Here is a 16,839-nt window from a genome sequence, read left to right as displayed (position 1 = left end):
GTCTCATATATGGTCAGTCCGAGGTGTAGTAGTCCTTTTGCCCAATGTCAGCAGGAGAGAAAATGGATGGATTGATGATTGTAGCCACAAAATGAGGAGTTTGAGGAGATAGTGGTGGCCACGAGGCTGTCGTTTGGACAAAAAAATGCAAAATAGCAACTTTGTTAAACAATGGTGACCATAATGGTAGTTTTATCAAAACAGGACAACATCTCAACGGTCATCAAGTTTGTGTTCTTTATATTCTGCTACTGGTTGTAAAATGTTTGAATGTTGTCATAATTGAAACAAAGGTAATGTGTTTTGTAAATCTGTTAAATAACTTTCATAATCAGTCACAAGCAACATATCGGAATGTGTATCAATAATAAAAAAAACGAACACTTCGTTTGAGCATCGTCATTGCAATGTGTGCGCTGCAGTCATATCACAGGGTCCTGTGCAATGTTCCAGTCAATCAACTGTAATATTAATAAGTCATCAACAGAAGGACCAGGTTGGATATGTTAATAAAATTAGCACCATTATTACGGTAAATTATAACCCATCAAAAACACACGGAGCAGCCCAGAGTGTTACATACCTTTTTTGGGGGGGATGATAACTATTAATGAGGACACTGGAAACAATTACACGCCTGAATTTACTGTATCTCTCTGCAGAATGGGACGAACGAATGCATGTCGCAACAGATTACACTTGGGGAAGGAGGGACATTATTTTATTATTGAAGGGACAAATTTCAGGTGTATAAAATATGTTTTGGTTAAACTAATGCATTCAAATATAGAAATACGAATGCATATTTTAAAACATTGGTGTAAAATAAGTGATCGATTAAAAACAAATGAATACTGTTAGGAATGTGCTAATGACTCTACAGTACAAGTGGGTATGAAAAGAATTTTTTTTAACTTCATGCATAGCTTGACTATTCCTCAATACTACAGTGTATTTAAATGCAGGTAGACTTTACACAAATAACTGAATACCTTTGCGCTCTACTGAACATAGTTTTTCTAAACAAAGAGCAATGTGTGCTGGTTTTCACGTTACGTGTATGTTATCCTGTATTTTTTATCATCGGAATATAGACTATGATGCCAAAAGTATTCGCGGACTCATCCAAATGATGAGAATCAGGTGTTCCAATGACTTCCATGGCCACAGGTGTATAAAATCAAGACATGCAGACTTTTTTTTTTTTTTTTTACAAACATTTGTGAAAGAATGGGTTGCTTTCAGGAGCTCCGTGAATTCCATCGTGAAACTGTGATAGGATGCCACCTGTGCAAGTCCAGTCGTGAAATTTCCTCTCTCCTAAATATTCCACAGTTGACTGTCAGCTCCATTATAAGAACGTGGAAGCATTTGGGAAGGACAGCAACTCAGCCAATGGTAGGCCATATAAACTGACAGAGCGGGGTCAGTGGATGCTGAGGCGCATCGTGCGAGGAGGTCGCCAACTTTCTGCTGAGTCAATCGCTATAGACCTCCCAACTTCATGTGGCCTTAAGACTAGGTCAACAACAATGCACAGATAGCTTCACGGAATGGATTTCCATGGCGGAACAGCTGCATCCAAACCATACATCACCTAGTGCAATGCAAAGCATCGGATGCAGTAGTGTAAAGCACGGTGCCACTGGACTCTAGAGCTGTGGAGATGCGTTCTCTGGAGTGACGGATCACGCTTCTTAATCTGGCAGTCTGAGGGACGAGGCTGGGTTTGGCGGTTGCCAGAAGAACGGTACTTGTCTGACTGCATTGTGCCAAGTGTGAAGTTTGGTGGTGGGGGATTATGGTGTGGGGTTGTTTTTCAGGAGCTGGGCTTGGCCCTTAGTTCCAGTGTCTCATCCTCTTCCAACACGACTGTGCACCAGTGCACAACGCAAGGATGATAGTCTGGTGTGGATTAACTTGACTGGCCTGCACAGAGTCCTGACCTCAACCCGATAGAACACCCTTGATATATGACCTCATAAATGCGCTTCTGGATGAATTGTCCAGAATTCCCATCAAAAACTCCTAAACCTTGTGGACAGCCTTCCAAGAAGATTTGAAGCTGTTATCGCTGCAAAGCGTGGACCAACGTCATATTGAACCATATGGATTAGGAATGGGATGTCACTTAAGTTTATATCTGAGTTAAGGCAGGTGAGCAAATACTTTTTGCAATATAGTGTATATCACAGGGTTCAAGCAAATCGCAATGTCTTTATTTCCAATATCGTGCAGCCCTAATTGCTATTGCCATTTACTGTAATTTCTCGTGTATAATGCACATTTCTTCCCCCAAAAAATTCATTCTAAAATGCCACCGCCACCTAGTGGTTATGAAATAGGTGTAGCCTACATTTTAATTCCAATATGACAGGGGTACGTATGACTGCATATATTGACATGTTGTGCTCATAAGTTTGCATACCCTGGCAGAATTTGTAAATTTTATTTTTATTTTTTTTTAATGGGACTGATGACTGAACAACAACCATCATTAATTTCTTTTTGGTTATGTTTTGTTTAATGACGATGCTTTTTTTAAATGCTTGACCGTTTAATTTGAATCCCATTAAAATAAAATTAAATGTGTTTTGCCTGCCCTTTCATGTTTTCTTTAAAGAATTGTACCCATCTTACAAATTCTACCTGGGTAATCAAACATATGAGCACAAACAACTGTGTGTTTTTTCATTTACTAAATAAAAGTAGGACTGTGAATTTCAAAATAAGGGCAAGTAAACAAAGTATTATGTGTTCAAATAAAGTGTTTAGCTTCAGAATAATTCTTTGAAAAAAAACCTAACAAAATACAGATAATACTTAATGTTTTGATCAAATCCTCCATTGTAAAAATGCATTATACATAAAAGGTTTTTCCAGAATTTTGAGGTCAACTTTGGGGGTGCGTATAATACATGGGTGCGCATTGTACACAAGAAATTACGGTAGATTTTTTTTTTTCATAAAGAAAAATAAGTACCCGGTATTGACATCATGATACATGCTTCCTTCATATCTGTTTTGCATGTTTAATGGAAAAAAATGTTTGTATGACAGGGGAGCTGCACCGCTGATCTCTACCGTCATCCTCAGCTCGATGCAGATATCGAGGCAGTAAAAGACATCTACACTGACAGTGCTATCGCCGTCAGGTACATAGACTTGCACAAACACGCAGGCACACACGCACACGCAGATGCACTTACCTGAACCACTACAAAGATCAATGACGCGCTCGACATTGAACAACACATTGAGTGTTGAATTGATACGACCAAAGCTGCATGAAAGTCAGCTACGTAAACCAATACATGGATCAGAATCAGAATCATCTTTATTTGCCAAGTATGTCCAAAAAACACGAGGAATTTGTCTCCGGTAGTTGGAGCCGCTGTAGTACGAAAAGAGTCAGTCAATTGACAGAGAACTATTTTGAGACATTGACAAAAACAGTCACTGAGCAATAAAGAGTTGCTAGTTATCTGGTTATGCCGGTACAATTTTTTATTTTTATTTTTTTTCAACCATTGTGCAAAAAGATGCAGAGTCCTCTAGCACTTAGAGCAGTTTGAATGACTAATATAGCAATAGTCCGGTGCAATGACCATTGTGCAAAGGGCGCTCAGAATGTTCTAAGTGCTAGAGGACTCTGCATCTTTTTGCACAATTGTCAAAAAAAAAATTGTACCGGCATTACCAGATAACTAGCAACCCTTTATTGCTCAGTGACTGGTTTTCTCAATGTCTTATTGTTTCAAAAGTGTTCTCTGTCAATTGACTGTCTGTTGTCGTACTAGATTGGCTCCGACTACCGCAGACAAATTCCTTGTGTGTTTTTTGGACATACTTGGCAAATAAAGATGATTCTGATTCTTGCATGAAAGTCAACTGTGAAACAGTAAAAACACTAAACCTGGTCACTAGTCACTCGTAAGGTGACTGTGAACAACTACACCTTGGACTGGTCGTCAGTCAAAAGCAGGTTGACTAAGATTAAACGCATTTAGTAGGAGTGATCCCACACAAGCTTCATCAAAGTTAGCTATGTTAACCACTACAAAGACGGCATGGATTGATAACTACTGAATCACAGGTTGACAATAAACAACCTACTGAGTGTTAAGCACTATAAAGACTGCATGGACTGCTCGCTTGTCAATCGAAGGTTGACCATGAACAACGCATTGAGTGGGAATTATCCCATGTCAGCTCCATTAAAAGGTGCAGTTTTTGTGTAATCCAAACAGGAACAAATCTGTTCTCACATCTCAATCAAAACAATACCTCAAGTTTCGGAGTTTGGAAGAGGTAAAAATCACTGTTTGAATAAACATCTATCCATTGTGTCTTTGATTAGGGAGTATGGCATCATTGACGACGTCGACATCGAGCTTCATATTAACATTGGCTTCCTCGATGTGAGTCAGTATGCTAATAATTGTGTATCATTACTATTGTTCCTCTTGTTCATATCTATCCAACACAATGCCAGTATATTCATTTTAAGAGAAACCGCCCTAAATAGAAGGCTAACGTTGTGCCTATGTGCATGTGTATGTGTGTATGTGTCTGACTTAGGAGGAGGTTGCGACAGCTTGGAAAGTAATCAGAACAGAGCCCATTATTCTGAGACTACGCTTTTCTCTTTCTCAGTACCTCGATGGGCCCGGTGAGTAGAGATGTCGTTGTTGATGTTGATGGCGCTTTTTAGCAATTTGTGCCACTCACTGAGCGTGGGAGGTGAGTAGCACGCGTGCAGCACGAGGGAGCAGGGGAGGCGCAGGAGAAGTGTTTGCATGACTGCCCTGTGTAATAATAACGCCAGTCATCTTCCCGCAGAGCCATCAGTTGATGTGTTCCAACCCTCAAATAAAGAAGGATTCAGCCTTGGCTTGCAACTCAAAAAGTGAGCTTAGCTATGTATATGTATATATTTTCAAATTTACTGTTTTGCTTTGAATTTATTCTATACTGTAGATAGCATTTTCCAAATGTTTCAGACGATAGACGTAGTATGATATATTGTGTATGGGCTAAGGAGTAACCCAGCGGTGTCAAACTCATTTTTGTCGCGGGCCACATTGTAATTATGGTATCCCTCGTTACCACTGTGAACCCATATAAATATATGATGGCCTCATTATTATTACACATTCTCTACAAATTGGTGGATAACTTGTTTTGAAATCAGACGCCAGTAAAACATTGTTTGTTCTATCACAACCCCCATTCAAATGAAGTTGGGACATTGTGTTAAACATAAATAAAAACAGAGTACAATGATTTGAAAATATGTTCAACCTACATTTAATCGAATACACTACAAAGACAAGATATTTAATGTTCAAACTGATAAACTTTGTTTTTAGCAAATAATCATTAACTTAGAATTTTATGGCTATTATCCATCCATCCATTTTCTGACCCGCTTCTCCTCACTTGGGTCGCGGGCGTGCTGGAGCCTATCCCAGCTACCATCGGGCAGGAGGCGGGGTACACCCTGAACTGGTTGCCAGCCAATCGCAAGGCACATACAAACATACAACCATTCGCACTCAGATTCACACCTACGGGCAATTTAGAGTTGTCAATTAACCTACCATGCATGTTTTTGGGATGTGGGAGGAAACCGGAGTGTCCGGAAAAAACCCACGCAGAAGCGGCTCAGAAAATGGATGGATATTATTGCATTGCTAAAAGAACAAATCTAATGGTGATATTTTTTTCCATAGATCTGTAGATTTGTGTTAACCACTACAACACTGCATGCCCATGCAAATCCCTTATTTGTTAAAAATAAAAAAGGTTCAGAGTGTACAAACATCATATCCAACAGGAGCGCAGACCTCCACCAAGGCTGAACTATCCTAAACATCACAATCGTTGGATGGAATAAAACAAATACTGTTCCATTCCAGTCCTATAGGTCAGTGGCTCTCAACCATTTTAGGGTCCGGAACCCCCCACAAATTTTTAAATCATCCTATCCCTATAAATGTTAGATTATTTTTAAAAAGGTATTTTATTTTCACGGACCCCTTGCAATTACACCACGGACTACTAGGGGTCCACGGCCCTCTGATTGAGAAACACTGCGGGACGTGGTGGTACTTGGCATTACAATAAGTGGGTTCCAGCCCCAACTCCCAATTGCAATCAAAAATAACGTTTACATTTTTTTTTTTTATATTAGATTTTGCATTGAAATCAAAGGTGCTAATTTAGGGCTACATTACAAATTGCTCTTGTAAAGGAATTCCGAAACCCAGTATCATACAGTGAAGTTACATCAAGATGGATTTTCAAAAAATAAGGTATCAGCTTTACGATCTGACCAAATTCTTGTTTTAGACTATACTAGCTAGGTAACTTTCCTTCACATGCATCTTAATGCTGTTTTCTCTTCCCTGCACTACTTTAGTATGCATTAGTATGGTGTGTGTACATGCTGGTCTCAAATGAAAGGGTTTGCCAATTATGCACAAATTGAAATGTAACCATGGGTAATATTTGTCATTTCTGTCAATAAATACCTCCCAATTCGTACTAACCCTGACGCAACTCTCATTATAATTGACAGGATCCTGAGCACATTCACGTCCCAGCAGTGGAAGCATCTCAGTAATGAGTTCCTTAAGGCCCAGCAGGAGAAGAGGCACAGCTGGTTCAAAGCCGGCGGAACCATCAAAAAGTTTCGTGCCGGGCTCAGCATCTTCTCTCCAATCCCCAAGTAAATTTCTCCTATGTTAAATGCAAAATAGGCTGTGTGTTAAGATGGTCATAAATAGTCATGATAAAGTTTTTTATGTGTATACAATTCTAATATAGTAAAAGTGATGTACGTACCACTGTGGCAGCTTAAAGATTCAACACAGTTCCTGAAATTCAAATTTCAATTACAATTTTCCCATAGGAAATATCTTTATTCTATTCCCACGTCAAACTCTTGTTTGTTTCTTTGGTATTCTTAAAATCGGCCTGGGTCATTATGACTCACTGCATTTTCAACCATGAAAAATACTTTTTAAATACACACGAGTCAACATATCATTAGGGTTAATCATAAAACACCTGCCACTGTTAGCTTGTTTCACTGTCAGGTCAATATATTTAAAATACCATGTGAGAAAAAAAAACATTCATAAAAATAGAAAGGGGGAAAAAAAAGACAGAATATTTTTGTTTCATTTTGTCTCAAAATATTAATACGGGTCAATTTGACCAGCAACTTAACATGTGGATTAACTGTACATATAGAGAAGTATCCTTTTGTCATTTTGAATCCCCATACAAGTTTAAAAATAAGTTATAGTTAAGCATAGATTTAAAGATGCAGATTTTTTTTAATAGCAGTCATTCATATATGTATAAAAAAAGTAAACCACTAATGTAATGTAAGATGGTAAATAGATAACTTTTTATAAATGAGGACGACATAATGGAGCAGTTAGCATTGGGACCTGAGCTCTTGTGGGGTACACTGAGTTCTCACATTATGTCATGCATGATAACGGTTTGGCACAAATTTCCATGTGACTCAGTAGTTCTGTAGGAATATTTAAGGGATTATTTCAGTATGTCAAAGCAAGAACCCCTAAATTTTCACGATACAGCGGTTATAAAAAGGGGTGAACATTATTGTTAAGATTTTTTGTTTCCACGAATCTGCTGGAATATGTGCAGAGTGCATTATTGTTTAGAAAACAGTGCTATTTTACTACAATTACTAACAACAACTGTGCTTTCCAGGAAAACAAAATATGCTTTAAAGGTACACTATGAAAGTTTTCAAACTAGCAAGAGTTGAATGTGGGTCACTCACTCCCTAACCCCGCTGCCTCACGTCTCTGCCCAAAGTAACGTTCCCCAGCTCACTACTGCGTGTACCAAACAAAATGTTACCAATTTGATGTTCTATTTTTTCAAACCTACATTCAATTAAAAATACGAAATGTGATCATCTTACCTGACAAGTCGGTAAGAACGGTGACAATCCCCATTCTGAAGTACGTCGGCGCTGGTGGTAATTTCCAAGCCCAGAAATATGCAGCTGTCTGTGTATATGACACCACCTGTCTGTATATATAAATCAGAATCAGAATAATATTTATTTGCCAAGTATGTCCAAAAAAACACACAAGGAATTTGTCTCTGGTATTGGAGCCGCTCTAGTACGACAACAGTCAATTGACAGAGAACACTTTGGAGACATAAAGACATTGACAAAAAAAACAGTCACTGAGCAATAATGGGTTGCTAGTTGTCTGGTAATGCATTTTTTTTTTTTTACAATCCTCTAGCACTTACAGCAGTTCGAATGACTAATATTGCAATAGTCAGGTGCAATGACCATTGTGCAAAGGGCGCCGAGACTTCAAGGAGTGTATACAGTTTAAAGTGACGAGTAGTGCGATAATCTGGGACAATGTTGATTGTGCAAATGTTGCAGATACTCTTCAATCAGTGTGCAAATGGAGCAGATGCTACTCTGGCATGAGTGGCCAGTATTGGTCAGCCACAGATATGCAAATAGTGCAGCGTGGCGAGACTACTACAGTGGGCACGAGTAATATATAATTGGCCCCACAGAAATGTGACAACGAACTCAAGTCAAAAAATTGCCAGCATGTTGTAATGGAATTGTAGGTTAGGTGTTTAAGAAGTTGATTGCAAGAGGGAAGAAGCTGTTGGCATGTCTGCTAGTTCTAGTTTGCATTGATCGGTAGCGCCTACCTGAGGGAAGGAGCTGGAAGAGCTGGTGACCGGGATGTGGAGGGTCCGAGAGGATTTTGCACGCTCTTGTCTTAGTTCTGGCAGCGTGCAAGTCCTCAAGGCTGGGTAGGGGGGTACCGACAATCCTTTCAGCAATTTTGATTGTCCGTTGCAGTCGGAGTTTGTCCTTTTTTGTAGCAGCACCAAACCAGACTGTGATGGAAGAAGACAGGACTGATTCGATGACCGCTGTGTAGAACTGCCTCAGCAGCTCCTGTGGCAGGCTGTGCTTTCTCAGAAGCCGCAGGATGTACATCCTCTGCTGGGCCTTTTTGAGGACGGAGTTGATGTTGGTCGCCCACTTCAGGTCCTGAGAGACTGTAATTCCCAGGAACTTGAAGGTCTCGACGGTTGACACAAGGCAGCTGGACAGCGTGAGGGGCAGCTGTGGCGAAGGATGCCTCCTGAAGTCCACGATCATCTCTACAGTCTTGAGCGTGTTCAGCTCCAGGTTGTGTCGGCCGCACCACAGCTCCAGCCGCTCCGCTTCCTGTCGATATGCAGACTCGTCACCGTCCTTGATGAGGCCGATGACAGTGGTGTCATCTGCAAACTTCAGGAGTTTGACAGCCGGGTGCGCTGAGGTGCAGTTGTTTGTGTAGAGAGAGAAGCGCAGCGGAGAGAGGACACAACCTAGGGGCGCCCCAGTGGTGATGCTGCGTGTGGATGAGGTGGCCTCCCCCAGCCTCACCTGCTGTGTCCTGCCCGTCAGAAAGCTGTAAATCCACTGGCAGATGGCAGGTGAGGCGCTGAGCTGGAGAAGCTTGGATGAAAGGAGTGAACGCTGAGCTGAAGTCCACGAACAGGATCCTCGCGTAGGTCCCTGCACTGTCGAGGTGTTCTAGGATGAAGTGCAGTCCCATGTTGACTGCATCATCCGCAGACCTGTTCGCTCGGTAGGCAAACTGTGAAAGTGTCCTTTTCAAATCTGCAGTAGAAGGTATTCAAGTCGTTGGCTAGTGTGCTATTGTTCTCAGCTTGGGGGGGATCATCGCTTGTAATTGGTCACCGATTGGAATGCATGCCAGACTGATTTAGAGTCGTTAGCGCTAAACTGTTTTTCCAACTTTTGCTGCATAGTTCCTCTTTGCAATGTTAATTTCTTTAGTCAGCTGGTTTCTAGCTCGATTATACAGGGCCCTGTCCCCGCTCTGATATGCGTCCTCCTTAGCTTGGCAAAGCTGCTTAAATTTGGCAGTGAACCACGGCTTGTTGTTGTTGAAAATGCGAAATGACTTTGTTGGTACACAAACCTCTTCACAGAAACTGATATAGGATGTGACAGTGTCCGTATATTCAACCAGGCTGTCAGCTGAATTTTCAAAGACACTCCAGTCTGTGGAGTGTAAACAGCTTTGAAGTTCCATCTTTGCTTCATTGGTCCACTTTTTCACTGTTTTCCTTGTAGGCTTCGTGCATTTAAGTTCTTGCCTGTACGTCGGTATTAAGTGAATTAAGCAGTGATCAGACGAGCCCAGGGCAGCACGAGGTATAGCACGGTATGTGTTTTTTGCATAGTATAGCAGTTGTCTAAAATGTTATTTTCCCTGGTAGGACAGTCGATGTGCTGCTTGTATTTAGGGAGTTCGTGGTTGAGTTTAGCTTTGTTAAAGTCCCCGAGAATAATGAGGGGTGAGTCCGGGTGGTTTTTTTCAATTTCGTTGACTTGTTCGGCGAGCGTTAGCAGTGGGTCGTTCGTGTTAGCTTGAGGCGAAATATAGGCGCCAGCCAGAATGAATGATGCGAACTCATGCGGCGAGGAGAATGGCTTACAGTTCAAAAACAAAAGCACCATTATATGTTTACGCTTGATTTGAAGTAGTTTTGTGGCTAACCAGAGTTAAATAAGCCGGCCAAGAAACTACAATAGTCTCCTTTTGCGCTAGGCTGCTGTGTTTCCCCGTGAGGCTGTGTGTCCGTGTGCAAATGATTTACAGACTATTCGGTCCCGCCTCCTGTGTCTACAGTCTCTGATTGGCTATTCTTTTCACGCCGTGCCCAGTTGTAAAATTAAATTTGAGGCATTAGATGTGGCCAGAGAGGGATAATTTTTCAAAAGATCCTTTCAATAATACAGTATGTTGTCAGGTCATACAGTTTTATATTTTATATTATACTCTATGACAAAACATTTATTTTATTTTTTTTTAAACTCCAAACTCTTACTTAAATTCTTACTGTTATATGTGGACAGTTCTGGTTATGAATGAAGGATTTGTTTGTATGGAAGGTCTTTAGTTAACTCAAAGCACACCTACTGACCTCGAAATGACAAACACAGCATTGTCTTGTAGTGAACAGTAAGTAAACAGGAATTGCTGCACATTCTTAGTGTTTGCTCTTGTTGTTAAGGTCTCCAAGTTTCCCTTTGATCCAAGACACTGTCCTGAAAGGGAAGCTGAGCGTCCCTGAACTCCGCGTGACCCGCCTCATGAATCGATCCATCTCATGTACCATGAAGAACCCGAAAGGGGAGCTCTTCAGCTATCCACCAAACAGCCAGGTTAGTGCGTCTCACACAAAAAACTCTGCCGTTCTCCCCTTTGCCTATACTGTATGAACAAAAGTATTTTCTTCATCAATTTTCTTTTATGGTCACTCTGCCCAAATTCTATTGTTTGCATATTGCAGACTGCATTTCCTCACATAGTGAATGAGGTATTTAAAAAATAGATTTTTTTTTAACTCAACTGCAGATTGGGGGAAGTGTCTATTTGCGGGGGGGACTTTATTTGTTAGCATTTTTATACAATATACAATAATATATAGATAATTCATAATTTTTCATAAATAAAACTGGTGCTTGGTCAAAAATAATGATCAAGCACCAAAATATATACAGTAGCCCACATTTTCGGGTCTGTACTTTGTCCCACCCTCATCATTTCTGTCCATACTCTGCAATTGTTTCACAATTCAAAACTTTTCCCAAGTGTCTTAATTTACTTAGTTTGTGAGATGTTTCTCTTAAAATGCCCCAGGGATTAAGAATTATAGTTCACTGAACACACCCTATTTCTCATCTTGCTGAAATGGTCTCTTGGCAGCGAGACAAGCTGGCACCTTGAGTCCATTTCTATGTGTGTATAATATGTGTTAAGAGCCCAGATTTTAATTCATCGTAGACTCTGTATACATGTAATGGTAGCTGCTGCTCTTTTTATTAGCAACAAGTTTGAATTGGCTCGAGAGTTAATTTTCTGTGTGTAAACAATAGTGTTTAATTATAATTATTACTCTTTATTTTTTCCTGATGGCCACAAGGGATATGTATATTTGGGGAGAGGCATTTATTTGTTGTGGATGACGCACATGATAACTAATTGAGGCACTGTGTCCATTAGAGTAGACTATTACAGGAAGTAGGATGTCTTTGTACATTGAGTTCAAATCCACTGGTTGATGTTCTTTCCTCCTCTCAAATCACCACCCACCCTTTACCCTCTCTTTAATGTGACTGCTGTGCCGTTGCCCATAATGCTCTGTCTTCACTTGACTCATCAGACCGTGGCGGTCCCAGCGGCCAGGGCCCCAGCACAGATCACCACGAGGCAGCTGATTGAATTATTTTTCTCATCCCAGGCGGGCGGACACTGCAAGAACATTCCCACACTGGAGTATGGCTTTTTAGTGCAGGTGCAATACAAACTCCTCACTGTTTATAATGTACTGTATGTTAGACTCTCACACATAGTTAATATTTATCAAGGTAAACTCTGTAGCACTAGATCTCTCCATCTCAACACTGATTTAGGGAGTTTTAAGCAGGACAATTGTTTTTGCCTGTGTGTCCGTGTGTGTGTTTTCTCTGACCAGATAATGAAGTACTCCGAGCAGAGGATCCCCACGCTCAATGAGTATTGTGTGGTCTGTGACGAGCAGCACGTCTTTCAGAACGGATCCATGCTGAAGGTATCAAGAGAGACAGATTAATGCATCTTAGTCTAGTTGTGTGAAATGGTCTAATATGAAATCAGCCACAAATGGTAAATTACAACCTGAACACACGGAAAACTTCCATCCTAGTCTAATATGAAATCAGCCACTAATGGTAAATTACATGAACACACAGAAAACTTTCTTTCTACTTTTTGATCACAGGTTACAATTATATGGCAGCTAGCGTGAGAAGCTAAGTCTACACCTTCAGAGTGCTCCTTTCAAACCAGAGAGGCAGCTATAGACTCAAATACACAACACCAGACAAAAAGTCCAAACCAGTCCTTAGCGCACAAAATCTGATCAGCACCAACTTTAAATCCAGCACCTATAAAACCAACAGGAACAGGCCAAAAACAGGAAGTAGAACAATGTGCGTAACATGACTTAACAGAATCAACACTGCTCTGTCATAAACTCGTGAACATCCCTGACTATCATGACACGAGAACATTAGTTTAACACTGGACAAAAGTACTCGGACACAGTCTGAGAGAGTAACCTCTCTTATTCTTCTTCTCTTATCGCCACTTATTATTTTATAAAGTATTGCAAAAAGCCAAAGGAAAAATACTGTAAATCCAAAGCCAAAGGAAAAATATTGTAAATCCATGCACAGAGTTAACCCTTTGAAGCTGGCTGAAAGGAGGTCAAGTCAAGGCAATGTTTTATATATAAACATAAATAATATAATAATAATAATATAAACTAAGACAAGAGCTTGCAAAATCCTCTCGGACCCTCCACATCCCGGTCACCGGCTCTTCCAGCTCCTTCCCTCAGGTAGGCGCTACCGATCAATGCAAACTAGAACTAGCAGACATTCCAACAGCTTCTTCCCTCTTCCAATCAACTTATTAAACAGCTAATCTACAATTCCATTGCAACATGCTGCCAATTTTTTTTGTCTTGAGTTTGTTGTCACATTTCTGTCGGGCCAATTGTACATTACTCGTGCACTCACTGTAGTAGTCTCGCCACGCTGCACTATTTGCATATCTGTTGTTGACCAATACTGAATACTCATGACAGAGTAGCATCTGCACCACTTGCACACTGACTGAGGAGTATCTGCAACATTTGCACAATCAACATTGTCCCAGATTATCGCACTACTCGTCACTTTAAACTGCATACATTCCTTGAAGTCTCGGGGCCCTTTGCAAAATGGTCATTGCACTGGACTATTGCTATATTAGTCATTCAAACTGCTCTAAGTGCTAGAGGACTCTGCATCTTTTTGCACAATTGTAAAAAAAAAAATACAAAATTTGTACCGGCATTACCAGATAACTAGCAACTCTTTATTGCTCAGTGACTGTTTTTGTCAATGTCTCAAATGTGTTCTGTCAATTGACTGTCTGTTGTCGTACTAGAGCGGCTCCAACTACCAGAGACAAAGTTCTTGTGTGTTTTTTGGACATACTTGGCAAATAAAGATGATTTTGTTTCTGATATATATAAAGGCATATTTTTCCTTACTACTTTACTTACTTACTACTTTCCTTACTCTCCTTCCTTGTTGGTTAAACTCCAGCTTTTGCAAGCTTTGACGTGTTCAAGAGTTGAGGTTCCATTGTATTGTAATTATTTTAATAGCTTTTACCTGGTGTTAATAAAAGTGTATTCAGAACGCTGTGTAACTTCTGTTGAATGAGCTGCTATTTATTGTTAGTGAGGTGTGGTGAGGTTAGTGAGATTTTATATTAACTGGAGGCTTAACACAGGAATGACTGACGCTGCATGTCAAGATACTTATTTTGCAGCTTGCCTGTGCTTTGTCCGCCCTCGTAGTTTCTGTCCAATGGAGCAACGATCGTCACACTCGTGACATTGTTTCAAATTTATAGTTCACTTGCAAAATGTACAATATGAACGTGAACCGCGGCACGGTGACCGACTGGTTAGAGTGTCTGCCTCACAGTTCTGAGGACCGGGGTACAATCCCTGGCCCCGCATGTGTGGAGTTTGCATGTTCTCCCCATGGCTGTGTGGGTTTTCTCCGGGCACTCCGGTTTCCTCCCACATCCCAAAAACATGCATGGTAGGTTAATTGATGACTCTAATTTGCCCGTAGGTGTGAATTGTTTGTTTGTATGTGCCCTGCGATTGGCTGGCAACCAGTTCAGGGTGTACCCCGCCTCCTGCCCGATGATAGCTGGAATAGGCTCCAGCACGCCCGCGACCCTAGTGAGGAGAAGCGGCTCAGAAAATGGATGGATGAACGTGAACCGCACCAAATAAAAGAAATAAACTCCGCTCTTGGTCCAAACCAAACAAGTGGACCAAGGGATTATCCCTAATATAACTGGATGAACTGTGTAAATAATTGTCATTTGTATTTATTTCTTGTTCCTGTGTGTGTGCCTGTGTGTGTGCACGCGTGTAGCCGGCTGTGTGCACAAGGGAGCTGTGCGTATTCTCTTTCTACACGCTGGGTGTGATGTCGGGGGCGGCAGAGGAAGTGGCCACCGGTGCTGAGGTGATAAGCACATACACACACATAAAATGCAATATCCATCCATACATTTCCTATAGCACTTGTCTTCGCTAGGGTCACAGTTGAGCTTGAGTCTATCCCAGCTGATTTTTGGGCAAGAGCGGGGGCACACCCTGGACTGGTTGCTATTAATTTGCAGAGCACATGTCGACAAACAAGCAATCACACTTACTGTACATTCACATCTATGCACAATGTAGTCTTCAATTGGCCTAACATGCATGTTTTGGAATGTAGGAGGAGGCCAGATTACCCAGAGCCAAGATTTAGAAAATACAAAAATTCAAGAAGAGCAAACCACAATCACATGCCACTTGACTTAGGAACACAAACACCTCTTTCAAATATACAGCTTCGCTTTTCCCATCCGAAAAAAACCCTGTGGCAACAGTGATTATCTCAGTTCATAGACGCAGTCATTCAGAAGTGGACATTAAACTGCCGAGCCCATTTGAAACCCATTGCAAACAGTTGCTAACGAAAACAGCAGTATCTGCGGAGGCGCGTAAAGTCTCAGATGAATTGAAGTCTGAAGACTCTTTGTTGTAAACAGATTCCCCGCACAGTAGTAAAAAGCCATCCATCCTACTGCTTATTCTGTTGGGGATTGCCTGGAGCCAGAGACTTTCACAGCTGACTTCTGTCGAAAGGTAGACTACGACCAGGACTGGTCGCCAGTCATTCGCAGGGCACATATAGAGACAGACAACCACTTACATTCACACCGTCACTGAGTAGGAAATGAGCTCACACTGCCTATATTGAAGTCATGTTTTTGTTAGGAGGTTCTACGCAATGTATTCTTGATGTTTCTCTGAATTTTAATATAGCGGTAACACTGTTTAGTATTATTTCCCCCCCCCCAAAAAAGTGCACAAATATAAAGGCCTCTTTACCTGGTAGACATTCGTCCATATGCAATTGAGTCAATAAGTACCCCGTGGCCACTATTTGCGGGAAGACTGCAATCTCAGAGAGAATAATTAATCATGTTTTACCATTCCTTTCTCCAGGTCGTCGATCTCCTTGTGGCGATGTGCCGAGCTGCGCTTGAGTCTCCCCGCAAGAGCATCATCTTTGAGCCCTACCCTTCCGTCGTGGACCCCAATGACCCCAAGACTTTGGCCTTCAACCCAAAGGTCAGTATCCCTTGAAGTACTCTTCTGTGTGCACAGACAGGCCAATGTGAACCCGGGACCTCAAAACTGTGAGGCAGATGTCCTAACCAGTTGTTCACCATGCCACCTTCTATATAACTGGTGAATCTGAAATACATAAGCTTTCTTGATTAAGGGGAAGGGTGTGCCTTAAAAATCAGTTTAGAATTTATTTTAGGGGCCACCCTCCAAAAACGTTCCAAATGATGAGAAAACATGTTTTATAAAATGTTATAGCAGTGCTATTTTTGTTGGTGCTGTACAAGAATGCTTAATTGTGTATTGTATAAAATGTATTGACCTTATGATGTATAATGCTGTAATCATTTCATATCTACGTATATTTTAATGAAATTTGCAATTGTTCTCATTTTATGGTCCGGGTCTCGTTGCCATGTTGGGATACTGGCGTCTGTGTGCCTCAACCATTTGTAGGAGGTATTGTTTTTGTTCTTCCTGTCTAGTAAG

The 16,839-nt window shown here is 41.0% G+C and overlaps 1 protein-coding gene across 17 annotated transcripts in view; it reads left to right on the top strand.

Moving 5' to 3' along the window:
• parp6a (poly (ADP-ribose) polymerase family, member 6a) overlaps positions 1-16,839 on the top strand; it is a 47,146-nt gene that overhangs the window by 9,906 nt on the left and 20,401 nt on the right. For 12 of the 17 annotated variants that reach the window (XR_009787399.1, XR_009787396.1, XR_009787393.1 and 9 more), the window contains 10 exons: positions 3,061-3,155; positions 4,361-4,421; positions 4,582-4,672; positions 4,843-4,909; positions 6,584-6,733; positions 11,128-11,278; positions 12,280-12,411; positions 12,592-12,687; positions 15,104-15,196; positions 16,228-16,354. Coding sequence is in view for 10 of the 17 variants with exons in the window: in XM_061765622.1 (XP_061621606.1) it covers positions 3,061-3,155; positions 4,361-4,421; positions 4,582-4,672; positions 4,843-4,909; positions 6,584-6,733; positions 11,128-11,278; positions 12,280-12,411; positions 12,592-12,687; positions 15,104-15,196; positions 16,228-16,354 (1,063 nt within the window). In the remaining 7 variants the exon portion in view is untranslated. Of the gene's footprint in view, positions 1-3,060; positions 3,156-4,360; positions 4,422-4,581; positions 4,744-4,842; positions 4,910-6,583; positions 6,734-11,127; positions 11,279-12,279; positions 12,412-12,591; positions 12,688-15,103; positions 15,197-16,227; positions 16,355-16,839 lie in introns of those variants that run through there. The other 5 variants (XM_061765629.1, XM_061765628.1, XM_061765627.1 and 2 more) reach the window with 3 other exon arrangements.

This window comes from Phyllopteryx taeniolatus, chromosome 2 (assembly GCF_024500385.1).
Source record: "Phyllopteryx taeniolatus isolate TA_2022b chromosome 2, UOR_Ptae_1.2, whole genome shotgun sequence".
In the NCBI taxonomy this organism is placed as follows: Eukaryota; Metazoa; Chordata; class Actinopteri; order Syngnathiformes; family Syngnathidae; genus Phyllopteryx; species Phyllopteryx taeniolatus.
The sequence above is the reverse complement of the archived record's forward strand: the minus strand, read 5'-3'. Positions and strand labels throughout refer to the sequence as shown.